At 38.2% G+C, this 27,264-nt stretch overlaps 1 protein-coding gene across 1 annotated transcript in view; it reads right to left on the bottom strand.

Annotated features, from left to right (window-relative positions):
* The window catches only part of LOC134609409 (collagen alpha-2(VI) chain-like), a 143,926-nt gene that overhangs the window by 108,550 nt on the left and 8,112 nt on the right, over window positions 1-27,264 (bottom strand). Inside the window, exons 2-11 of the mRNA XM_063453089.1 lie at window positions 20,194-20,303; window positions 18,774-19,351; window positions 16,423-16,443; window positions 15,555-15,620; window positions 14,944-14,997; window positions 12,953-12,997; window positions 12,785-12,811; window positions 12,652-12,678; window positions 11,628-11,672; window positions 11,408-11,461 (exon numbers count right to left, since the gene is read on the bottom strand). Coding sequence (XP_063309159.1) covers window positions 11,408-11,461; window positions 11,628-11,672; window positions 12,652-12,678; window positions 12,785-12,811; window positions 12,953-12,997; window positions 14,944-14,997; window positions 15,555-15,620; window positions 16,423-16,443; window positions 18,774-19,351; window positions 20,194-20,299 — 1,023 coding nt within the window. The 5' untranslated portion in view covers window positions 20,300-20,303. The remainder of the gene's footprint in view (window positions 1-11,407; window positions 11,462-11,627; window positions 11,673-12,651; window positions 12,679-12,784; window positions 12,812-12,952; window positions 12,998-14,943; window positions 14,998-15,554; window positions 15,621-16,422; window positions 16,444-18,773; window positions 19,352-20,193; window positions 20,304-27,264) is intronic.

Here is a 27,264-nt window from a genome sequence, read left to right on the forward strand (position 1 = left end):
TCCTGTATATTGTCTACTCGTTCAGTTTCTTTATCTGTAGGTTTATTCATTTTCAGATGAAGAGGTCTAACCCCTTAAGGACCAAACTTCTGGAATAAAAGGGAATTATGACATGTCACACACGTCATGTGTCCTTAAGGGGTTAAATAACAGCAAAGAAAGTGTTTACTACTGAGATAAACATAATAAACAATAAAAGCGTCAGAGGTTTTATCTGATGACTTCCCCACGGCTTGCGAGGAATAAAAGAACATTATTAAAACATTATATAACATGTTTTTCTTCAAACTAGAATCAAAGAACTTTACAGCTTAAGTAAAAGTTATTTATTTTAGCACAAATGATCTGTGTTGTATCACTATATAATAACCCTTTAGCATTATAAAAGAGTGTTCTGTAGCCATGACCTCCTTCCTAAAAGGGTCACTTAGCATCAGTACAGAATAGAATGTATTATTTTCTTAAATACATTTTAGTGTTTCATGTGAAGGCCAGGAACAATCAGCACTGCTATATTAAGCTTTAAGTAAGCTACTGTTGAAACAATAAAAAAAAGTTTTATTTATTTTTAATCCACACAGCCAACTCAAATATTTTTCTTTTTCATCTCGTTTGATTTGTCTTTACTGTTTCCGAATTTTATAAAGAACTGAATTTAAAAAAAAAGTAAAAAAAAAGTTTACATATCTCAACACAATGCTGCTCCAACCTGCCTATCCTCACTAATACACATATATGTCCCTAGGCCCTTACGCTCTGCCAATGACCTACGTCTAACCTCTATCCGTACTCCGTACTCCTGCCTCAGTTGCTCACCTTAAAGACTTCTCTGGGGCTGCACCATTCCTATGGAACACCCTTCCCCTCTGAGTTAGACATTCGCCTAGTCTCCACTACTTCAAAAAATCTTTGAAAATGTACTTCTTCAGGACAGCATATCAATTAAACTGTTAACAGCTTTCCCTCCCCGCTCCCTGATGCCTCTCCTGCAACTGTCCTCAAAACAAAACACTAAACCCTCTGTGAATACTATTCTAACAACCTACCTTTCTACCCTACCCTTTTATGTCACTATACCCCACTCCCTCTAGCATGTAAGCTAATTGAGCAGGGCCCTCCTGTGTGTCAAAATGGTCTGGGTTCAAATACGTGTCTGTTAGTCCACCCATTGTACAGCGCTGTGGAATTTGTTAGAGCTTTATAAATAATAATAATAATAATAATAATAATAATAAAGCACTTCCCTACATATCATGAGTAATTTTAGTGGTATTGCTAGATTAAAATGTTCCTGGGGCTTTAACTGCTGCTGGCTCCTACTTGTGTATCCTGTCTCAGAAGACACCACCTTTTGATACACCAGACAGCACTGTACCTATCGCGAGGCTAACAAAGCACTTGCCTTGGGCTTAACTTTCCGGGGAGCAGGGGGATGACAAAAAGCAATTCCTCCCAACGCCACGCCAACTTTAGCAAATGCCTTGTTTGCCTCATGTCATGGGGGGCCCAAACAGCTGGCCAGCTGCCCACTTTAGATCAGCTGTGAGCAATGGAGGTGACGGCAAGAGAGCTGTGGTGTTCCTGCTCTTTTTGCTCTGCTCCCTTGCCCCCACTGCTATGGTGCTGGGAGACGGAATATGACATCACTCTGGCCCCGACATCACTAACGGCGCACAAGGAGCAATGTAAGAAGAGCAGAGCAACCTCAAACTGGACTCCAAAGGTAGGGAGACTGGATGGACTTAAATTTAAAAGACACACTGTGTGTGTCAGTGAGTGTGTATGTCAGTGAATGTGTGTCTATCATTGAGTGTGAGTGTGTGTCCATCTCTGTGTGTGTCTTGTCTGTGAGTGAGTTTGTGGCTGTCATTGTATGTGTGTGCTCTAGTGAATGCGTGTGTCTGTAAGAGTGTGTCAAATCAGTGAGAGTGTGTCTGTGTGTGTGTCAGTGTGTGTCAAATCAGTGAGAGTGTGTGTGACTGTCAGTGAAAGTGTGTGCATGTCTGTGAGGGTGTCATGTCAGAGAGGGTGTGTGTACGTCAGTGAGTGTAGGTCAGTGTGTGTGTATCTGAGAGTGGATGCCTGTCAGTAAGTAGGTGTGTCAGTGTGTGTTTCAGTCAGATCTCTGATTTCTCCAGCCAGAGCATAGCTGTTCAGCCAGGCCCCTGACTCCCTCAAGCCCTCTGCCCAAGACTGATCTACCAAAGTAGTCAGTCCACCCATGCTCATCTCTGTTCCCTGTTGCAGCCCTACTGTTTTAGCTCCAATGTTGCACACATATGCTCCCTGGTGCACCTATACTTATGTTTTCCTTCCTGGTATTTGCACATCAAATCTTCTCTTTTGCTCATCCAACTTTTTTTTTTTTTTTTTTTTTTTTACATTTATTAATATTTTATTTTTCATTTTAGATAAAAAATTACATACATATCCATTTAACACGCTTACAAAGAGAAAAATAAAAAGAAGCAAGTTTGATGTACTGTCAAAAGTTAAATATTATACATACAGTATATACATACACTTCCCTCTTTACTTTCCCTTTTCACTCATTTTTCCATCCTTTCTAGTTACATAATCCGCAAAAGAAAAAAAAAAAAAAAAAACCAAAGAAATACATTCAAAAGACTCTACATACACTTCCTCTTGTGGTTACTACCTTGCCTTAGTGAGATTGACATTTAGGGGGGAGGGGGGGGTTAATTTTGAGTGTTAAAGTATCCATTCCAAGGGGCCCAGATCTCGTTGTAATTCTCTTTGGAAACTTTATTTGTTACTATGCCAGCTTCCATCCTACCTTGATAGTCCACTTGTATGCAAATATCATGCCAATCTAACGGACCCATAGTTCTCCAATTTCTAGCCATTACTAATTTGATTGCCATAAAGATATGTATCATTAGGATTTTAAATTTTATCTTGACCCTTGGCATATCTAAGTGAAACAAGAACATTTGAGCCGTGATAACAGTTTGTGCTTTCAAAATAAAATTTACCAAATCAGACAAAATTATTTTCATAGGTTTCAACTCCTCACAGTTCCACCATATATGAGGGAATGTGCCTAGTTCCCTGCCACATCTCCAACAATCTGGTAGAAGTGTGGGTTGAAATCTGTGAAGGCGTGTTGGTACCAGGTACCATCGATATACTAGTTTAAAGTATACTTCCCGTACGTTTACCCCATGTATGTGTCTTTTAACTAATTTTAGGCCCGAAAGCCAGTCTTCGACCGGCATAGAAAAATGGAGTTCTTGCTCCCATTTAATCATTGCTGTCACTTTGTCTATTTGGGTTTGTCTCCTTATGAATTGATTAAATCTGGAGGCAATTTTTTTCCTATAATGAGATAGTGTAAACTGATCTATTGGAGAAGTTTCCGAAAAAGTCTTTCCCATAATAAAAGATTTTATTCTTAAGTAATTAAATATTTCTTTGGGAGGGAGATTATATTTAGACTGTAGTATTGGGAATGACCATATTTTATTGTCCTCTAATAGTTCCGTAAATCTTACAATTCCGCAGTTTTCCCATACTTGAATATTTATATCTTTTATGTAATATTTTAAACAGGTTAATGGGGCATTTCTTGATATATGATTGGTACCATATTTTTTCTTTAGATGTTTTACTATATATATCATTGTGTTGTTCATTGGGTTGTTAGATTTTATATTTTTTACAAATTCGTTGTCGCACCACAAAAGAAATAGAGGTTCGATATTACCAAAATCCGATTTTTCGATTTCTAACCAAATTGGTCTTGATGTTGTAAGGTTATCACACTTAAATAAGTGTGCAACCATATTATTTATATAGAGTTTTTGTATATCCGGAAAGGATACTCCCCCTTCACTCCAGTGTCTCTGTAAGATTTCCAATGACACTCTAGGTCGCCTATCCTGCCAGATATAATCTGTTATTTGTTTCTGGAGACCGCGTATCGTCTGGGGGGACACCCTCAGCGGGAGGTTACCAAATAAAAATGTCAATTTAGGGAGTAGGTAAGAATTTATTGCCTCAATTCTCCCCAACCAGGACAATTCTAGCCCCCTCCAATTTTTTAGAGTATTCCTAAATTGGGTTGCAATTTCTGTATAATTAAGTTCTCCGATTTCTCTGAATTCCAAAGATAGTCTTACCCCTAAATACTTTATATTACTAACTTCCCAGTCACAATTAAATTCCTTTTTAAGCATATTTTCCCCAGGCCTGCTTAGGCCTTTTGTCAGAATTTGGGTTTTCTTTATATTTAGTTTGTAGCCAGAAATTTTTCCATATTCTTTAATGAGACAGAATGTGGCTGGAATAGATCTGATGGGGTCCGTAAGGGACAGCAGAACATCATCTGCATAAAGTGTAATTCTATTCTCCTTTGTGTTCACCATTAACCCGCTGATACCCTCACTCTGTCTAATCGCAGCTGCCAAAGGCTCTATAGAAAGAATATATAAAAGGGGTGCCAATGGGCAGCCCTGTCGTGTCCCGTTTCTAATTGGGAACCAATTTGATTGAAACAAAAATCCTGTAACTCTGGCTTGAGGATCTTTATATAGTGCCATTGTACATTCCTTATATAAACCTTCTATGCCGAAGGCCTTCAGGACCTCTTCCAGATATTTCCAATTTACTCGGTCGAAGGCCTTCTCGGCGTCTAGGGTAACCAAGGCAAAAGGGGACGAACTTTGACTTGCATGGTATAAAACATTCAATAACTTCCTAATATTATCAGACGTACCTCTACCTTCTACAAACCCGCTCTGATCTATATGTACAATATCTGGTATAATTCTTTTGAGTCTATCTGCCAAAATTCTTGAATAGACTTTAATGTCTAAGTTAATAAGAGAAATTGGTCTGTAGTTTGACGTATATATTGGGTCCTTATCTGGTTTAGGGATTGGAATTATAGAAGCCTGAAGCATTTCTGCTGGAATAACTTTGAGAGTGGCGAATTCATTAAATGTCTTCAATAGGTATGGGGAAATTATGCCATTGAGTTTTTTATAAAAGATTGATGAAAAGCCGTCTGGGCCTGGGGCTTTACCAGCTATTAATGCATTAATGGTGTTACTAATCTCCTGTATGGAGAATGGCATGTTTAGCTGGTTTAATTTCTCAGTAGTTATTTTTGGCAAATTTAGTTTATCCAAAAAACGCTGTATTTCCCCTTCTGACGGGTCATTATATTTTAAGTTGTATAGACTTTTATAATATTCTTCAAATGCATTAGCTATTTGAGTTGGCGAAATACATTTTTTGTTTCCAGCTATTATAGATTTTATAGATTGAAGTTTATTTTTGTTTTTTAATTTATTTGTGAGATTCTTCCCTGTTTTATTGTTTCCATAATACCATCCTTGCTTTAATATTAGCATTGCTTTATTAATTTTCTCTTGATTTTTTACTAGGATTTTTTTTCTAATCTCCTTAATATCCTCCAAGATATTATGATCTAGAGTAGTCTTATGAAGATGTTCCAGTTTTTCCAGATCAATATTAAGCTCATTCAGCTCTCTTCCTTTCTTTTTTTTTATGTTAGCACCCAGTTTAATAAGACATCCTCTCATGTACGATTTAAATGTACACCACAACATAGCATTAGAAACATCCCCGGTATCGTTATTTTCAAAAAACTCTTTAGCCTGAATGCTCAGTTCTTCTACATTGATTTCTGAATTTAATAGAGTTTCGTTTAATCTCCATCTGTCTCTGCTTTTATATTCGGGATTATTTTTTATAACTAAGCATACTGGTGCATGGTCGGACCATGTTATAGGTCCAATCGTCACTTTATTTATTCGTTCCAGAGTGCCTGCCCTAACCAAGAAATAGTCGATTCTAGTGTATGATTGATGGACATTTGAATAGAAAGTGTAATCTCGCACTTCTGGGTTTAGCGTTCTCCAACAATCATACAAACTATTTTTAGCTAGAAAAGTCTGCATCATTGTTGAACCTATTCTATGACTATCATCTTTATTTGCAGGCTTACTTCTGTTCCTATCTACCTTGTGATCTACAATGCAATTAAAATCCCCACCGATAATCAAACTACCAGACGATACGCGGTCAACCTTTTGTATTAAGCTATCCAGAAATCTATATGGAAGTTGATTTGGAGCATATATATTTACAAGAGTATACAGTATATCATTAATTCGAGCTATTACTATTAAAAACCTGCCACCAGGGTCAACCTCCTCATAAACAAGCTCATATTTCAGGTTACTTGAAAAAAAAATTGCTACTCCTCTTTTCTTATTTTTTCCCATCAGGTTAGCTCTATGGACCACTTGAAATTTTTTATAATTCCATAGCTTAGTCTCAGAGCTAACCCAATGGGTTTCCTGGACGAAACCAATATCCGTTTTGCTATCCGTCAGTAATTTGTACAGGTATCCTCTTTTCTGTCCTGAGTTTAAACCCCTTGCATTGATGGATAAAATGTTAAGTGACATCTAGCCACTGTTCCCCCCAGTCCCTCCTCCATTCCAACCTCCCCTCAGATAGTAACCATCTCCCAAATCCTTTCATGTCTTCCCCTTTCGGCCGTCTAATATCTGGCCTCCAGAGAAAGCTCCACATCACACAATCACATATTCCATTATATGAAGAACTTCTATGTGAAGTCCTCATATTTAAGCCTGCTGCCGTCGCAGGTCTCCGAACCAGGATAGTGGGCCTTATTTTCCTTTTAACGAAAGACGTTACAGTATTAATTTTCAATAAATATTTTAACCCCGCCACTTATCTACGAATGGTTCCTTAATTGAACCTTAATTAAACCTTTATACAGTTATCTGATTCTATCTAGGGCATTTTCATTTTCATTTTTGTTGTTATAAACACAATTTCCTCGATTAACTTTCTCGCCTCCTATAGTTCCCATTTTCTCCTCTAAATTGATTCTACTTTAACTATTTTATAAAGTGATTACATATTTTGTATTAATTTTAGTGGTATACATATTTTAAGTGCATTTATAGTACATATTCTCTACATGTTTCTTACCCTTTTTCTTATTCTTTCTCTTACCCCTTCCTTTTCATTTTCCTTCCCTCCTAAATTGTGCATTTATAATATATGTTTTCAACTTGTGCATATTAATTAATCATTATCATTCTTTATATTTTTACTCATTAAAATACAACCTATCTTGTGAGTTTTCCCTTTTTCTTTTCTTTCTTTTTAACCCTTCACCTTATTTAGTATAAGTCGTTGTGCTATGTGACAAAAAAAAAAAAAAAAAAAAAAGGAGGAGGAAGTACGTTTTCAGTTTAAGGTTGGAGTGAGCTTCCAAGTTGTAAGTTTCTCTTTTAGTGCCGTCTTATCTCTAAAGATATATGGTTGGTCCTTGAAGAAGACCATAATTGCTGTCGGAAACAGCCACTTGTATTGTATGTCCATATCTCTAAGAATTGCCGTCTCCTCTGCAAAGGTTCTTCTTGCTTTTCTTGTCTTTTGAGATAAGTCCTGAAAAATTTTAAGATGTCTCCATTCATCGGTATCCAGGGTCTTGTTCCTTACTTTCTGCATGATTAGATTTTTTATCCGGAAACTCGAAAAGCAGACTATAACGTCTCTTGGATGGGACTTGTCAATTTCCTTTGGTTTGGGCAGTCTGTGGAATCTTTCCAAGGGTTCAAGACCCAGGGTCTGCGGGGACAATATATATGAGAAGAAGCTATCCAGATAAGAACTTAAATCTTCTTGTTTAATTGATTCTGGTATGCCTCTAATTCTTATATTGTTTCTCCTGGAGCGATCTTCTAGATTTGTGATTTTAGTCTCGATGTCTTGCAATTTCTTCTCTAATTGTGTATTGGATAATTTAATGTGTTCATAATCTTCTTGAACTTTTTGTAATATATTTGCCTGGCTTAAAAGTTGCTCAGAGAGTATAGTGTCCCTTTAATAGTAAATTATGGTGACCTGAAAATCAATTTAGCACAACTTACTGAAAACCAACTTACTACAGTTGTTACAGTAAAATAAATCTTAAATTCAGCCAAGCTGTTTTGTTCTGTTGTGTCCTGATTTTTGTCAAGCTCTGCCATTTTGCCTTTAATTTTGCACATTTCTTCTCTCCAGCCATTTACTGTTTAATGAATACTCCCTTTTTTTACTGCTGTTTTATTGTACATGCTTGTTTATCTCCTCCTTTTTATCTGTACAGTACCAGCATGGAGACTATGAACTATGTGGCTGTTCTAACACTATAGAGGCCGCAAAAAAGAAGATCATGTATTAGCTATCAGGAAATGTATGGTGTATCACTGTAGAGGAGTTATGTTACATACATTAATAGATATTTTTTGAAAGTTTAGTCAGATGAAAATATGACATGCGTTAATACTACTACTTTACTGGAAATAGTTATTCTTATAGCAAATCCTCTTAAAGTTCACTTAAATCAGTGTTAACGTAGAGCTTATGAACATTTCTGAAAAGCAACAAGCATACATTGATTTGGGGATGTGAAATTTGTCTTATGATGCAAATCAAGCACCAATAATTTTTCTCACTGATGAGAGAGAATATACAAAATAATATACATGGAAACAAAATGTTATTTCGTATAAAAAAACAATCATGTAATTCAACAAAAATATTAAGCAACAATCTAAACATCTCTTTCCTTTAATGTATTTCCTCTTCCTGTTTAAACTTATAATTCCTGGTTTTCCAATTGTATTTGCGCATATTACTTTAATTCAATAGTTATTCCAATTTAAATTTTTTTTTTACCAATTTCCACTGGTTTCCCATAAATTTACACATTTCCTGTATATTGTCTACTCGTTCAGTTTCTTTATCTGTAGGTTTATTCATTTTCAGATGAAGCGGTTTAACCCCTTAAGGACCAAACTTCTGGAATAAAAGGGAATCATGACATGTCACACATGTCATGTGTCCTTAAGGGGTTAAATAACAGCAAAGAAAGTGTTTACTACTGAGATAAACATAATAAACAATAAAAGCGTCAGAGGTTTTATCTGATGACTTCCCCACGGCTTGCAAGGAATAAAAGAACATTATTAAAACATTATATAACATGTTTTTCTTCAAACTAGAATCAAAGAACTTTACAGCTTAAGTAAAAGTTATTTATTTTAGCACAAATGATCTGTGTTGTATCACTATATAATAACCCTTTAGCATTATAAAAGAGTGTTCTGTAGCCATGACCTCCTTCCTAAAAGGGTCACTTAGCATCAGTACAGAATAGAATGTATTATTTTCTTAAATACATTTTAGTGTTTCATGTGAAGGCCAGGAACAATCAGCACTGCTATATTAAGCTTTAAGTAAGCTACTGTTGAAACAATAAAAAAAAGTTTTATTTATTTTTAATCCACACAGCCAACTCAAATATTTTTCTTTTTCATCTCGTTTGATTTGTCTTTACTGTTTCCGAATTTTATAAAGAACTGAATTAAAAAAAAAAGTAAAAAAAAGTTTACATATCTCAACACAATGCTGCTCCAACCTGCCTATCCTCACTAATACACATATATGTCCCTAGGCCCTTACGCTCTGCCAATGACCTACGTCTAACCTCTATCCGTACTCCGTACTCCTGCCTCAGTTGCTCACCTTAAAGACTTCTCTGGGGCTGCACCATTCCTATGGAACGCCCTTCCCCTCTGAGTTAGACATTCACCTAGTCTCCACTACTTCAAAAAATCTTTGAAAATGTACTTCTTCAGGACAGCATATCAATTAAACTGTTAACAGCTTTCCCTCCCCGCTCCCTGATGCCTCTCCTGCAACTGTCCTCAAAACAAAACACTAAACCCTCTGTGAATACTATTCTAACAACCTACCTTTCTACCCTACCCTTTTATGTCACTATACCCCACTCCCTCTAGCATGTAAGCTAATTGAGCAGGGCCCTCCTGTGTGTCAAAATGGTCTGGGTTCAAATACGTGTCTGTTAGTCCACCCATTGTACAGCGCTGTGGAATTTGTTAGAGCTTTATAAATAATAATAACAATAATAATAATAAAGCACTTCCCTACATATCATGAGTAATTTTAGTGGTATTGCTAGATTAAAATGTTCCTGGGGCTGTAACTGCTGCTGGCTCCTACTTGTGTATCCTGTCTCAGAAGACACCACCTTCACCAGACAGCACTGTACCTATCGAGAGGCTAACAAAGCACTTGCCTTGGGCTTAACTTTCCGGGGAGCAGGGGGATGACAAAAAGCAATTCCTTCCAACGCCACGCCAACTTTAGCAAATGCCTTGTTTGCCTCATGTCATGGGGGGCCCAAACAGCTGACCAGCTGCCCACTTTAGATCAGCTGTGAGCAATGGAGGTGACGGCAAGAGAGCTGTGGTCTTCCTGCTCTTTTTGCTCTGCTCCCACTGCTATGGTGCCGGGAGCCGGAATATGACATCATTCTGGCTCCGACATCACTAACGGCGCACAAGGAGCAATGTAAGAAGAGCAGAGCAACCTCAAACTGGATTTCAAAGGTAGGGAGACTGGATGGACTTAAAAAAAACAAAAAACACACTGTATGTGTCAGTGAGTGTGTATGTCAGTGAATGTGTGTCTATCATTAAGTGTGAGTGTGTGTCCATCTCTGTGTGTGTCTTGTCTGTGAGTGAGTTTGTGGCTGTCAGTGTATGTGTGTGTCTGTGAGTGAGTCTGTGCTCTAGTGAATGCGTGTGTCTGTAAGAGTGTGTCAAATCAGTGAGGGTGTGTCTGTGTGTGTGTCAGTGTGTGTCAAATCAGTGAGAGTGTGTGTGACTGTCAGTGAAAGTGTGTGCATGTCTGTGAGGGTGTCATGTCAGAGAGTGTGTACGTCAGTGAGTGTAGGTCAGTGTGTGTGTATCTGAGAGTGGATGCCTGTCAGTAAGTAGGTGTGTCAGTGTGTGTTTCAGTCAGATCTCTGATCTCTCCAGCCAGAGCATAGCTGTTCAGCCGGGCCCCTGACTCCCTCAAGCCCTCTGCCCAAGACCGATCTACCAAAGTAGTCAGTCCACCCATGCTCATCTCTGTTCCCTGTTGCAGCCCTACTGTTTTAGCTCCAATGTTCCACACATATGCTCCCTGGTGCACCTATACTTATGTTTTCCTTCCTGGTATTTGCACATCAAATCTTCTCTTTTGCTCATCCAACTTGTTATCATGTGTCTCCTCATGCTGTACTTTCTCTTAAACACTTTTTTTTTATTGTTTAATATGTCTCTGTTCTGTTGTGTCCTGAAGTACCTCTAAATCTGTTTTTATCTTATTCTAGTGTTGGATTTAGTTCCATATCCATCACATCACACTACAAATACCACAGATTGGCCCCTGTTTTTTCTTTCTTCAACCACTTTCTATATGCTTACAGCGTGTTAATCTACTCCTTTAGGTTTATAAGTATTATATATAAGCAAGTACTCACTTGAATTCCTACCCTTCCTTTACAACCTGTTGGGCCAATGCGACCTGGTTTACCCTAGAAATAAAAAGATACGGTTACTAATAATATCAACAGTTGCACTGGGATCAATAGCTGGTGAATAAAATTAAATACAATAAAGAGCAAATAAAAAGAGTGAAATACACATCACATGTAAGATTTTAACAACTGAGTATCTGCACACAATGTTTTGCTTTCATACCTTCTGTCCTGGAATCCCATTGTAGCCTGGTAGTCCAGGCCCCCCCTAAAAAAGGTAAATAAAAAGTTAATATATTATTGATAGACAGGTATATAGATAGATACAGGGCTGTCTTAACAGCATTACAGACGCCTGGCAAAGCAGTGCTCTGTGGCTCTGCCCACACAACCACTCACAGAAATAAAAATCTAAATCATCGATAAAATTAAACTTGTATTTCTTGGTAAAAAAACATGCTGTACAGCAGAGATTAATCCACACAAACCTTTGGACAAAATAACATGAGCCTTGAAGGTGAAAAACAGGAAATTCAACTTAAAAATTGTACACAGTTGGTAAATCATACACACGGAAATGGCACAGTACGAGATTACTATAAATGATTTATTATTAATCTAGTGTTCACACAAGCATTTGCAAAATTTCTTTGCAGAGAATTGCTTTATAATTAGCTTTGAAGTCAATGGTCTTCAGGATGTCATTTTCCACTCACATAAGTGAAAGCCAGTTCAAAAGCTGATGTCCCGGTGTGCTGCAAAGCTGATTTTTTTTTTTATCAGTTTCAATCTTGAAAATGAACGTTCTCCTGCACAGGTGGTGAACACTTGGAGTGCAAGCTCAACATTGGGAGACACAGATTATAAATTGTCTGAAATTATTTTTCTGTAAAATGCAGGGTGAGTCATCAAGAACCATGTAGTGCTTGAGATTCTCACATTTATTTGCAACAGTAAGATCGCATGTACAGACAACAGCTGATACTAAGGTGATTAGTCCACCTAAACATTTTAATAAAGAGGTTTTGAAGGTTCTGAATAAATCTCCCTGAATAATATACTGAAAAGTTGGTAAGCCTAATGGGCTGCTATGCACATGGAGCAGCGTGCCAATGTGTTAAAACGGCTCTGCATAGACAGACAGACATACATAGGCATACATACATACTATGGTGTTCATGGTCTACAATTCTTTCTATATATATTTACCTTGGCACCATAAAGTTAAAAACTGTTCTTTACTATACCTTTGCCCCTATTTCACCAGTATCGCCCTAGAAAATAAGAAAACATTTACAGATTTTAGAAAATTGCTTATGATGGAAATATATAACCCCCCCAAAAACTATACTCAGATTAAAATTATTTAACATAACTTACTTGTTCTCCTTTTTGTCCAGGTTCACCCTTCAAACATAAAATTAATAATTAACACAATGATACTTAAATAATTGATTCAACAATTATTTTAAAAAATGGTGATGATAGAAGCAAGTAGCCATGAACGTTATTCTTACTCCATAAATAACATAAAAGAGAAAGTCCTACCTTTGGACCTGGAAATCCAATTGGACCTTCTATTCCTACTTCACCCTAAATAACATTTAAAAAAAGGAAAAATTTAAAATATTTATTTTATTATTCTCCACGGCCAAATGATATTTACCCATGGGTACTTAGGAAGTTTAATATATAATCATTAAAACCACTGTTTTTGATTTTCCAAGACTTTCAGGAATCATGTAGGGGCATTGGAGAAAAGCAAACATGGTGCCTAATATCTGTGGTTGGGAAATTATTTGAAGGGTTATTAAGGGATAATATTCAAGAATGAATTGTTAATAACAATTTAAATATAGGAATCAACATGGCTTTATGAAGGACAGATTATGTCAAACTAACTTAAAGGAACACTATAGTATCACGAATACAAACATGCATTTCTGACACTATAGTTTTAAAAGCACATTTTAAGTCTCTTGTCCTGCTTGCCCCCAGTTTAAAAGTTATTTTACTCACCTTTATTCCAGAAGAATCTAGATGCAACACCGGGTACCAATTTGAAAAAAGGTACCATATTTAGAGAAGCCATGCGAAGTACAATACGTTTTACTGAGAGTGGCCAGGTAGGTACAACAACAAATTGAGTTTGTAGAAGGCATCTTTGAGTCAGTCTTAGTAACAGAGAATTAAAATAGCTATTTGATAAAAGGAATCAATTAAGGTTAATTTTAAGGATATATACATAATTTTTAATCAGGCAGTGCTTACATTAAAAAGCCTAAAGGGACAGGCTGTTGACACCAGAATTACATTAAAATGTAGTTGTTCTGGTTACTATATGTCCCTTTGAAGAAGTCAGCAGACAAATTGATTAGGTACCACAACGGATGTGATCTACTTGGATTGCACATGGAGCAATACGAAAGATTAAAGCAAAAAATGAAAAGGAAATGGTTTACATGAAAATTATTCTTCTTGGATTAAAGATTTTCTTGAAGAAAGAGTGCACATATGAAAATCGAAGTGGTATGTGGGGTACTGTCCTAGACCCAATTTTCATCAATCTGATTATTAATAACCACCATGCATTTGGCATCAAAATTCATGGGGCATGCTTGCAGATAAGCAGATGATATGTGAGCAGATTCTCAACAGAGAGACTGGATGCATTAGGGACTTGGCAGGCAAGTGGCAGAATAGTTTAATTGTAGATAAATGAAAAGTTATACGTATTGGGATGAGGAATTAACATGTAACATTTGGTCTGAGTTATAGATAATCGCAAATGAGTAGGCAATAATGATAGGAGACAGACTACATAACTCTAATTGAGAAATGTCAGTCACCAGCTAAAAAAGCCATTAAGGTAATGTCACGTGTATAAAAACTTAGCAATATTTCAGATGACAATTAATACATTTTTCTCTATATAAATTAATTTCAAGTTCCCACCTTGAATGTCTGGAGCAATAATGTAGATGTTAGAAAAAAAGGTATTATAGGATTACAAAAAAAGTTGGCTAAAAAAACAAGAAGGGGTTTGCAAGATGTTAGTTCTCTAAATAAGTTGAAAAACATCATCTTAGAAGGGATATAACATTATTTATATACATGAAAAGTCCAAACAGCTTCTCGGTAACATGTTCTTAAACAAGGTTATCTAATGTGACCTGAAGAAATGACATTTTACAGCCTGCAGAGGAAATTATTATGTACAGTAAGAACGATAAGTAGTGGAATAATTTGTGGAATTATCTGCAAAAATAAATAGTTCTATCAAATCTAATAGTTACTGTAAAGGGTCAGGATGCAGGCTATTCAAGGCTATCACTACTAATATGATATTGACAGCTTGTTGATCCAACAGTTGGTTTGTAACACTGGAGTCAAAAACAATAAAAAGGAGATTTAACCCCTTAAGGACCAAACTTCTGGAATAAAAGGGAATCATGACATGTCACACATGTCATTTGTCCTTAAGGGGTTAAAATGGATAAACAGTGGGAACAGAAGTGTGAACGTTTTTGGATAATTACCGGAGGTCCTGCAGCACCGAGATCACCTGGCAATCCAATATTTCCTTTAATGCCCTGAATTTGAAATATATTGCAAACACATACAGAAGTACTGTTAATAGGAAGAAACATTAACATGCAGTTTCAATGCAGTCAAATCATGTACAAGAAAAAAATATACCAATAAAAAACATTTAATTATCTCCTCCCTAAATGTATGTTGTGCATTGTTTGACAATCATTTGGTGTGCATAATATATTTATATACAAAGGTGTAGAATTGACTGATATTTGTTTTCATAAAATGATGATGACTTTAATTGACCAAAATAATAAGACAAGTAGTTTATGAATATTTTTGGTTTGCTATTATAATGTTTCACTAATACATATATGCTATTTTTTCTCTTTGTTCTACACAGGATTAGGATAAACTGTTTACTCTACATATTGTAGCTACCTCTTTTGCCTTCGTTCTTTATATGGAATATCAGCAAGCTTTATATAATCTGTTTTTAGAATAACCATCAAAATTATTTGGATATTATTTTTTTCACCTCATGGATATACTAATAATCTAAAACAAACTGTATAAAATTGATATAGTCTTACTTGCAATTTACGCGCCTTACCTTATACCCTTTCATGCCTTTCAAGCCGGATACTCCTGCCATTGGTAAGCAGATTGTTCCACTGCACTGAAATGACAATACCAATATTAATTTATTACAGTTCATATATTACACTATAGGTACAGAATACAAGTTATAGATGCTATGCATAACAAATAAATATATCCATATGCATATCGATCTGCACATAGGTTCTCTTTGGTTGCTAAGTCATACTTAAGAAAAGTAAGGCTAAGCATATTTTGCTTTGTGAACAGTATTATTAATTGTGACCTATCCATGTATGATTACACATAGCCAATACTTTTGTCCCAGTCAGAGGATTAATTGATCTATTTTTATAATTAGAGCAACATTGTAATTAAAGGGAACATCTTTTGGAACACAGAAATGGAGATGAAGCTGACTGCAACACACGGGGGAATTTGAAGAAGGCAACATAAAAAAGCCATGCTAAGTACAAGAAGTTTTAATGTGGTCAAGTAGATACAGCAACATATTTTGGGTTTGTAGAAGGCATCAAGTCAGCCTTGGTAACAGAGAACTAAATGTTATTTTAAAAAAGTAATCAATAAAGGTCAATTTTAAATGTATTATCAGAAATTTTGTTCTTGGAGATTCAAGATATAATTCTTTTCCTGGAAACATAATGTATAAATGCTATTTTCAATAAAATCACCTACTAATAACTACGTTTTCTTTAATTCTTTACAATGACTGTATACTCTTTTTATCCTATTACGAATAAAGTAAAGTGCTTGTACGGAACCATTTCTTAGAATGTTGATGACCTTCAAAAGATTTTTTTTTTTTTGGTTTTCAGTCAATATATTCTTTCTATATGCAGATGATTTATGCAATCGCTTACCTCTGACTCAGCTTCTTTGACCTAAAGGAAATAAACAGAATAAAATGAATTATCACAGCAGTATAATATTGCAAAGGTTGCATTTTGTATTTTTGAAATCAAATACTTCAATAACAAGTAAAGTGGTATAAGGCAGAATTAAATTGCTTATGCTTGTTTGTTTTGCAAGTACTACTTATATTTCACTGTAATATGCTATATAATATCAAAAGTTTAATTCTTCACCAAAATGTATTGTGAAAAAATGGTGTGGGGAAGGAATACATGCAAGGGTAGAAGATGCTGAAAATATAACAGAGCAAGACTCCTCCTTGCATAACTTTCTAAGAACATTGGTTACATCTATTGGCTTTCTGAAAAAAACATCTAGGTTGTATCAAATATGTCTTTGTTTAATCAATCACATATTAGTATCAGAATCCAGAGCCGTGGTGTCCAATGAAAGAGGTCTTGTAATTGGGAACACAGGTACAATCTCTTAAAAAGCTATGGCTGACATTTAATATCAAGTGGGCTCAAATGACAGTATAAATCTGGCTTGATTCCAGACTTTAAAAAAAAAAAAAAAAGAAGCCTATAGCTTACCCCAAGGAAGATATTGTATGAGCACCAATGTGACATATAGACTGTAAGCTCGTATGAGCATGGCCCTCTTCAACCTATTGTTCCTGTAAGTTTTTGTAATTGTCTCATTTATTGTTAAATCTTCCCCTTTGATAATATTGTAGAGTGCTACAGAATATGCTGGCACTATATAAATGCCAGTAATAATTGGCAGCAATCCACCCATTGGAGAAAAAGAAACAGTTCTAACCTCTCACCTGCAAAGCTGATATTGACCTTCACCATGAGGGAAGAAGCTGCTGGAATAGTTACACTATGCGCAGGGAATTTAAAACACTGCTGACAATTTAATGAAGATATGTTCTATCTTTATGTACTTTTCTGAAGTATTTTAAATCACCCACAAAATGTGTTAGTGATGTAGTGATATCTTTACTGTCACTCTGAAAGCTGGGATCAAACTGACATCTAAAATTCTACCTATTTAATAATAGCTTGACGGCCAACATGCTCCCTGACATTGATGTCCAAAACCCTTACAGGGTGTACCTGCCCATCTTGGACGCTCAAACGGGTGATAACAAGATGTAGTTAGTGAAAAATTATGAAGTGGAGCACTTTATGCAAACTCTTACAACTATTATTCATTAATTGAAAGGTGATTATCTTACCAGTTACATTAACAATTGGTGATTCACAATAAAGGCAAATGCCAGTGACAATGACATTTCACCTATATGGGTTGCACAGTACCTTTCAACATGGATTAAACAATAGAACATGTATTGATGGGAATTCAGCTGTCAGGTGACACTAACTTAGACAGAGTAATTTATGAATGATGTGTACACAAAATAAAGAAATTGCATGGATCATCACACTAAAACAATAGATATTGACATGATGGTCTGCATTCTGTTATACAAGATACACATAACTCCAATTCTGCTACTTATTTCTATGGGAAAATTGAATTCAGTAATAAGAGGTAAGCTTATCTTGTCTAATAGAGTTTAACCCATTGTGAGCAAACACCTTCTTCTAGGTGTCACACTTTTTTATCGCCACAATAATTGTCATGGTGGTCCAGGGCATCTCCTGCGGTCTCTAGTCTTGGAACCATTTATCAGTATGATAAGACCTATCAGATATTGAGTATGATTAATGTAACAGTTTCATTTAATCAATGTGATGATGGAGCACTAAGAAAATGATTTGATTAAGTAAGAGTTGACTTGAGTAAGAGGGCTGTCCCATTCAATCAAGGTAGGAACACTTATGCATACAATAGGAAGACCACAACTGCAAGTAGTTGAATTTTTTGTAGTAGTATCAGTTTATATGATTGTATATATGGATGCTGAACTGGCACGTTAAATGGAGATGAGTTGACCTCAGAGAGTTTACCAGGAATCAAACTGGTGACTCTAATATACTGTAGTTAGAGCTCTATTTCATATGTGTCTTTCCTCACAGTCTACTTTTCCCATAGTCTGTATTTAGTGATGTTCATTACTCTAGGAGTTCATTACTTTTCGTACTCAATTACATTTTGAAATGGTCAAACATATCAGTCAATTTGGTATGTAATATTATGATTATTGGTGTAGTATGCATTTAACAAGATGGTTGCAAACATAATAAAACACTTTCATCCATAAGTAAAGTATTTCCTACTTTAAAATGAATTCATTAATTTGCTTTGTAAAATATCTAATGGTTTTAAAAAATATAGAGCATTCACAACCTCTAAAGGAAAACCATCATAATCCAGAGCTCTCACTTACCATTAGGTTAATGATCCTACTAATTGTTCTGTTCCTTTGGCTGCTTGGATTTATCAGATACTTATTTCTATATATTTCCACTGGGCTGCTGGCTATCACAAGTAGTTCACCTTCTATACTATCTGAACTTGTAGCCACCACAAATGTTTTAACTCCAGCATTTCTCATGGCCTCAGCTGCCTCTATGGTTCCACCGCAGGGGTTTCCAGTTATGTGGCCATCAGTAAGGACAATGCCAAATTTTATGCCCCCTTCTGACTCCTTTTGGAGAGCTTCAGTCATGTTTTTCAGAGCACAATCCACAAATGTCCCACGACCAATGTAATTGACCTGATTGATTGCTTTGATGAATGTAGTTGTCTCGTGTGTTAATGAGATGATGGACTCTACATGATCTGAAAAGTGAAGAGCTCCATATTTCCATTTTGTTTGGCTGCCTCGTATTTTGATCTCTTTTAACTTTTTTACAAACATACTAACAAAGACTTTCAGTTCATCCATGCCAGAGTTGAACTTCACTGCGACGCTCTCTGATGTGTCGATAGTAAAATACACATTTATATCACACTGGGATTTACCTGAAATAAAAATGTAAAGTTATTTTTTTGCATTTTAATAAAATGTTTGAGTAAACATTTAGCAAAAACTATATTGAAAATTCTAATGGCACCAACACCTATTTACATGTTAAAATGATACAAATAAGATTATAGAATCCTAGATTATAGAATCCTAACATTCAGATAAAAAAGTGTAATTAACACACAATTAGCACACAAGTAACACATACACATTCATGCATCAAACACAAATTATTTGCCAGGATGCAACATTTTTACAAGCCTACAAATAAGCTTCTTAACAATCATATTCACATCAACATTATGGACTGTTATTTTAATCTTTCATTTATTTTTTTTAAACTATAGAGTAAAGTATGATATTATAGATCTACATCCCTTTCTGTGCTGGAAGAACAGTTATTTGTAAAATAACTGTACCATAATTGTTGTTAAAGAGTGTGTTTGGGAGTTAAAGCTCCGCATTTGGAGTTCATTAGCACCGTATTCTGGCAATTGGCAGGATAATAGTGCATTAACCTTTTATAATTTCTATCTGCTAATTAGAGCACTATTAGATGGGGATGAGGGATGCAAGACTATAGAGGCTGAAAGGTGAGATTGAGCCTTGGGTTTGGGTCATCAAATATTGCTATGGACTAAAGTTCCATCTCTAGCGCCACCCCTGGATATTTTGGTGCAAGGGGTTGTGGATATCATCATAAATCATGCCCGTAAACAACCATTCATAAAAGGGTATACGTGGGGTGATAAGAGGGTATTCATGTGGTAGGGTATGAGTGGACACCAATTCACACTTCTTCTCATCACTCAAAATAAATAATGATGTTTTTACTTACCAAAATTAGATGCAAGTGATCTGGATGAGTATTTTCTTTCAGGCTGACAAATGCAACTGACCAACCAGGAGACTGCTAGAATGATCCTCAAAAGGTGACTGGACATTGTGCTTCTCAGGAGTATGAACAGAGAGGACAGTTAGGATGTGCATTAATTTAAGTAAAAATGAAGCAAAATAATATATGACACAGGATACTATAAAATTGCTTTAGGAAAATAAAAACATAAAATATGTTCTACTTTGGTTGTTTATTGTGTTTAATTAGTAGAGCTAATATGTATGTGTTACAGTGACACCATGACCTAGAAGGCCTGTCTATCACTCAACAAAATAAACCATATACATACATGTCAGTTTCCCAGATCTGCTACAATGATGAAGTGGCAATGAATGTTTGATTCTACCTTTGCTGCTCTCAGCTCACGCTTGATACGGTTAGCAAGTAAGGAAGAGCGTTCCCCACTTATTCCCTTTTTTTGAAAAAAAAAAAACATTTTATTCAGCTTTACAATTAAACTTATAATCATATAGTGATGTAATTTAGCATTTATACTTTGCCTAGGCAATATTTTGTGAAATTTTCAGGTGGTAAGGAAATAAACAATGAATAATAATTATTTTAGGTATCAGTGAATCATTGCTAATGTTAAGAAGCAAATCAAAAACAATATTAGCCAATCACAACAAAATAAATGTAAGATCTCCATCACCGGCCCCCTGGCAATTAGTTCCAGCAGAGGGAGCGAAGGGCCCGGGTGGCTCTGTGTTCCTCCTGCGAGCAGACTGGTTGGAGCGTTTCCATGCGTTACAATGCTCTGATACAGTGCTGTGCTTGCAGGAGGACAGTAGAGTCAGTCTGCAGCTGCGGGAGCTGCAGGCTAAAGTGAACATACCACCACTGGACCAAAAGGGCTTGAAGCATTATGTCTGCCCTCTAATATAAAAGGGGGAGATAGATTTTCCCATCTCACCCACCTACACCCAGCATAGTCCCTATGCACCCTTCACATTGACACACTACACCCCTCAAACACACTACACCCTTCACACGCAGACACACACACACACTGCCCCCTCACACACACTACACCTCACACACGCACACTGCCCCCTCACACACACTACAACACACACACACACACTACACCCCTCACACGCACACACTACACCCCTCACACGCACACACTGCCCCCTCGCACACACTGCCCCCTCGCACGCACTGCCACCCTTGCCCGCACTACCCTCTTCACACACTGCACCCTTCACACACAGCACCTCCCAGACAAACAGAAAAAAGTAGAATAAAAAAAAGAAAAAAATAGAAAAAAAGGAAACAAAATAGATAAATTTAAGTACATATTTTTTATTTAAAAAAAAACCTCTACTTTCTAAAAAACTAAAACAAAAAAACTTTCACTTGCACTATAAAATTAATTACTGCAGCATTGGTGGGCGGTAAGGAAATTTTACCATCAACAAAGATACAGAAGTGGGCGGTAGGTATTAAAAGGTTGACTACCCCTGCTCTAACCAATCCATGCAGAAACTCTAATGATGTATTGGTTGCTTGGCAATGGCCAAATGCATTGGACCTGTCTAGAAAGGGGACAGGAAGATGTAGCATGTCAGCCTAGCATGACTACATGCCAGACTTACTGAATGCCTTTCTGCCAGCGTATGCGCGGAGTGTTCTTGAAGAACCCTGGGTAAGGATCCTTTAATGTCCTGACAGCAATTTGTCCTGACAGCAAAATTATGAGTCAAATTACACAGCATGGGAAAATTCCAAAGAACTTTCCCACGCTGTGTAAAATGACACAGAGCACTCTGATTGGTGGATTTCAAACCAACCAATCAGAGTGCTGTGACAGGTAAATGTAGAGACTTATTCTTCATTTGCCTTTATTGCTTTACCTGTCAGAGCACTCTGATTGGATGGCTTAAACCCACCAATCAGAGTGCTCTGAGCCTCATTGCAGGGCGGGGCAAGGCTTTATAAGCCTTCCCCCGCCCTGCAGAGCTCAGTCTGCGCGGAACCCTCGCTGGGTGAAGATGGATTTTTTTTTTTAATTGCGTCAATTATTATGTCAGTTATTATGGCTTTTTATTTGGCCTTTTTTGGGGCTGAAAAAATAAGATTTTAGAAGAAAGAAAACATCAAATGGTAAGTTTATTAAAAAATGTTTTACAGGTACTTAGTTAAATGGTCCCCCCCTCATTATTTTTAGGGTGAGGGCGGTAGGTAGGGGTTCATTTTTGGGGGGAGAGGGTGACTAGGGGTTTCGGGACCCCTAGTCACCTGTGGGAGGGGGGGTTAATTTTTTATTTAGGGCCCACACCCGACGCTCAGGGGTGGTGGCCAGGGGGGAGGACATTAGGTTCCCCCCCTAATTAGTATTTAGGCCCCCACCCACCACTCAGGGGTGGGGGCCAGGGGGGAGGACATTAGGTCCCCCCCTAATTAGTATTTAGGGCCCCCACCCACCGCTATAGGGGTGTATATAAAAAAAATACCCCTTTCTGTCTCATTAGAGATTTTTGCCAGAGGCTCAAGGAAGCAAGGTGAATGGTTAGAGTTAGGACCCACCTTGACGTGGGTCTGCCTTGACGTTGGCAGGTGGGCTCATCCTCTCATGGCCATTGGAGGTAACTAAAAAAGCTCCATTTGTTTAAAAATACATATTTTTACTTCCCTGATTTCTGGTATCTTTGACTTTTGGCTTTCCCTCATCATTGTGTCTCATTCTGTATCCCTGATGTTGGCAAGTATTTTGACTATTCTTGGGTACGTTAAATCCGGCCACTCTATGGTCCGGTGAGACGTTATCCTTAGCCCTAGGTATGATACTATTTCTGCGCTCTTTCCACATCCCTATGTATTTTTAAACAAATGGAGGTTTTTAGTTACCTCCAATGGCCTTGAGAGGGTAAGCTCACCTGCCACATCAAGGCAGAGCTTCTGGCAAAAATATCTCTAATGAGACAGAAAGGGGTATTTTTCATATGTATCCCTACATTTGTTTAAAAATACATAGGGATTAAGGAGAGAGCGCAGGTAACTTGTTTTTCTTTGTTTTTTACTATATATTGGGGCTGATGTGTACTGTAGTCATTTGCTGCCGCCCAGTGATGGGAGTGAGCGCAGGACTTTTCTTTCTGCATTTGGATCTGTTTTTGTAATCAGGATATCATCAGCATAAAGACTGAACTTGTATTGTTCTTGGCCTATTTGATTTCCTTTTATTTTATCATTATTTCTTATCTCATTAGCTAGGAGCTATGTTGTCAGAATGTAGAGCAAAGGGGACAGTGGGCAGCCTTGTAGGCATGTGCATGGGGAAAATTTTCAGTTCGGTTCGGCATTCCGAAATTCAGATTTTTCGCAATTCCGGACTTCGGCAATTCGGCACTTCAACACTTCGGAACTTCGGCAACTTCGGAACTTCGGCACTTCAGCACTTCGGCAGTTCGACACTTCGGAACTTCGGCATTTCAGCACTTCGGAACTTCGGCAACTTCGGCACTTCGACACTTCGGCAACTTCGGCACTTCGACACTTCGGAACTTCGGAATTTCGGGACTTCGGCACTTCTATTGCAGCCGCTTAGTAGATAACTCCCTAATTCACACAGTATTAGGGAGTTATCTACCAAAAGGCTGAAAGACCTAAATTGGTCTTTCAGACAAATTTACTAATACTAAGTAAAAAGGACTTAGTATTAGTAAATTTTGCCCCTACTCGCTATACCGCGAGTAGGGGCTTGTCTAGTAAACAGCCTGTGGCTGCTCACTGTTTAAAAAAAAAAAAAATAGGTCCCCCCAGCAGGTGGGGGTCCTTAAGTAAAATGATGGGGGGGACCTATTGTCCTCCCCCCGGCCCCCATCCCCTGAGCAGTGGGTGGGGGCCCTAAATACTAATGGGGGGACCTAATGTCCTCCCCCCTGGCCCCCACCCCTGAGCGGTGGGTGGGGGCCCTAAATACTAATATGGGGGGGACCTAAGGTCCTCCCCCCTAGCCCCCACCCCTGAGCAGCGGGTGGGGGCCCTAAATACTAATAAGGGGGGGACCTAATGTCCTCCCCCCTAGCCCCCACCCCTGAGCATTGGGTGGGGGCCCTAAATACAAATAAAGGGGGGACCTAATGACCTCCCCCCTGGCCCCCACCCCTGAGCGGCGGGTGGGGGCCCTAAATACCAATAGGGGGGACCTATTGTCCTCCCCCCCGGCCCCCACCCCTGAGCGGCGGGTGGGGGCCCTAAAAAAATGTTGTCGTCCCCCAGGAGACTAGGGGTCCCCAAACCCCTAGTCACCCCCTCCCCCCCAAAAAAATGATCCCCCTACCTACCCCCTCACCCTAAAAATAATGAGTGGGGACCTTTAACTAAGAACCTGTAAATATAAAAAAAAAATAACTCACCATTCGATGTTTTCTTTCTTCTAAAATCTTATTTTTTCAGCCCCAAAAAAGGCCAAATAAAAAACCATAATAACCGACGCAATAAAAAAACAAAAACAAAAACAAAAAAAAACGAGCGCAAAATTTTTTTATCCTTCTTCACCCATGGAGGGCTCCATGCAGACTGAGCTCTGCAGGGCGGGTGGAAGGCTTATAAAGCCTTGCCCCGCCCTGCAATTAGGCTCAGAGCACTCTGATTGGTGGGTTTAAGCCATCCAATCAGAGTGCTCTGACAGGTAAATGAAGAGACTGACAGGTGAGTCTCTACATTTACCTGTCACAGCGCTCTGATTGGTTGGTTTGAAATCCACCAATCAGAGTGCTCTGTGTCATTTTACACAGTGTGGCAAAATTCTTTTGAATTTTCCCACGCTGTGTAATTTGACTCATAACTCTGATTGGTTACTTAATCCACCAATCAGAGAGTTATGAGTCAAATTACACAGCATGGGAAAATTCCAAAGAACTTTCCCACGCTGTGTAAAATGACACAGAGCACTCTGATTGGTGGATTTCAAACCACTTTTTGTTAAATAGGGGCGGATACGAGCTATGTTTTTGAGATGGAGTGGCAGGATTTGGCTATTGGCTAAACATGAGGGGTGGAGGAGAGGTCAGAGTCAAAGAGAACACCTAGGCAGTGAGCCTGCGAGGTAGTGGCGCCGTTGACTTGGAGGGAGACAGACACCGGAGTAGCGACACTTGACGGAGGAAAGACCAGAAGTTCTGTTTTGGACAGGTTGAGTCTAAGTAACTAAGCAGCCGTCCAGTGGAAATCATAGAGAGGCAGTCAGAGACATGAGTCACTCTTTCACTAATTCCATACTACAGTGATATTTTAGCCCCTAACTTCCTTATTTCCCTCTTCTTTTGTGTCTGTGCCCAAATCAATTTCCCATTCAAGTTATATATTTTTTCTTTAGTGAGAATCCCATCTTCCCCATTCCTCTCTTCATTCTTTCTCCTGCTCTTTTTTAAGGAGTCTACCAGTCTACCAGGAACAGTATTCCCCTACCCTCCCTAGACCAAGGTAAGGGTCAAGCAGACGGAAATAAAATGTTGTATAAACCCCCGGTATAGACCGTGTCACTTCAGCACTTCCCCTGTCCCATTATAGCCCCATATCTTGAATGCAAGTAATATTTTACTATATTTAGGGAGGCAAGAGGGGACCAGGGGTTCTAGATGGTGGTTTTAACACAATAGGGTCAGGAATACATGTTTGTGTTCCTGACCCTATAGTGTTCCTTTAACAATAAGGGTGGGGGGAATATTTACATACCAGTGGGGGCCCTAATATTTACAAGTAGGTGTGGAGACTTATTGTCCCTTCCCTCAGCCCCTACCCATGCTGACATGGGGGGGGGGGGACTCTAAAATTGACAGTAAGATGGGGACACCTATTTTCTTACTCATGCCAGTGGTTAGGGGCCCTAATTAATTATGAAACGGCATATCCCCCCAAATAAAATGGCTTGTCTCCCCAAATAATAGTAACCCCTTCTCTAGTGTGGCTATGGGTCCCTAACCCCCAGCTACTCCCCTAAAATAAAGCCCCTATCTACATCACCCACCCTAATAATAGTAAGGAGGGGGGCAAAAAAATCTAAAACCTTCTTTCTTCTGATTCTTCGGCCTCTAAAAAATCCAAACAAAAATCCATAATTACTGACGCCATAAAATGAGACTTAGCTGTCAGAGCACACTGATTGGTTGGTGATATCATGGGAAATTTTCACACGCTTTGCGATAACTATCATAGTGTGGAAAAAAGGGCTTTCCCTGCTATGAGCAATCATTTACAGGTGAAGACAGATTATTTTTTTGTTGCGGCATAGTTTTCTTTTTTTTCCAGCCAGGCTTTTGCGATCATTTCATTTTTAAAATGTATTTTAATTTGGGGGCGTGGCCTGACAGCGAGCGCGAATGGACGTTTGAGCGCCGGGCTCCGAGAATATTTCCCCAAACACAGCAAATATATAAGCGATTATTGAGAAACTACCCTCTAATTTCAAGCTACCGGGCGGAGGAGTCACCCGGCAGCATGGCACAACGGTCAGCGGCAAAAAAGAAGGTAAAAGACGCATTCCCCCTCCAAGTCGCGGCTATGTCCTCGCCGCAGCGGGACAACAAAGATGGCGCCGATAGACCCAACTCACCGGCCTCGAGTTCTGGCAGGAGCGATGTCACTTCTATCTCCCTCAGGGAAATCCCAGCTACTGAAGCTTCTATCCAGAGGATGCTCAACACCCTCCAGACATCAATCCAAATTAGCAAATTAGCTAATGACATCAGGGCAGAAGTGAAGGTATTAGGGGAACGCACCGACTACCTAGAAACCAAGACGGAAGAGATAATCACGGCGCACAATAATGCAGTGGCATCATTTGAAACCATGGATTCTAAAATATCTTATATCCTTGCAAAACTAACAGATCACGAAGATAGGGACCGGAGAAATAATATCCGCTTACGAGGGATCCCTGAAGAAGTCAGCCCAGGCGAACTTGGCACTTATGTCACCACTTTATTTCGCCACATAACACCTAATCTGCCTGAGCCAGCGTTACTGCTAGACAGGACCCATCGTCTGCCCAGACCTAAGCATCTG

Source organism: Pelobates fuscus, chromosome 4, assembly GCF_036172605.1.
Source record: "Pelobates fuscus isolate aPelFus1 chromosome 4, aPelFus1.pri, whole genome shotgun sequence".
Lineage (NCBI taxonomy): Eukaryota > Metazoa > Chordata > Amphibia > Anura > Pelobatidae > Pelobates > Pelobates fuscus.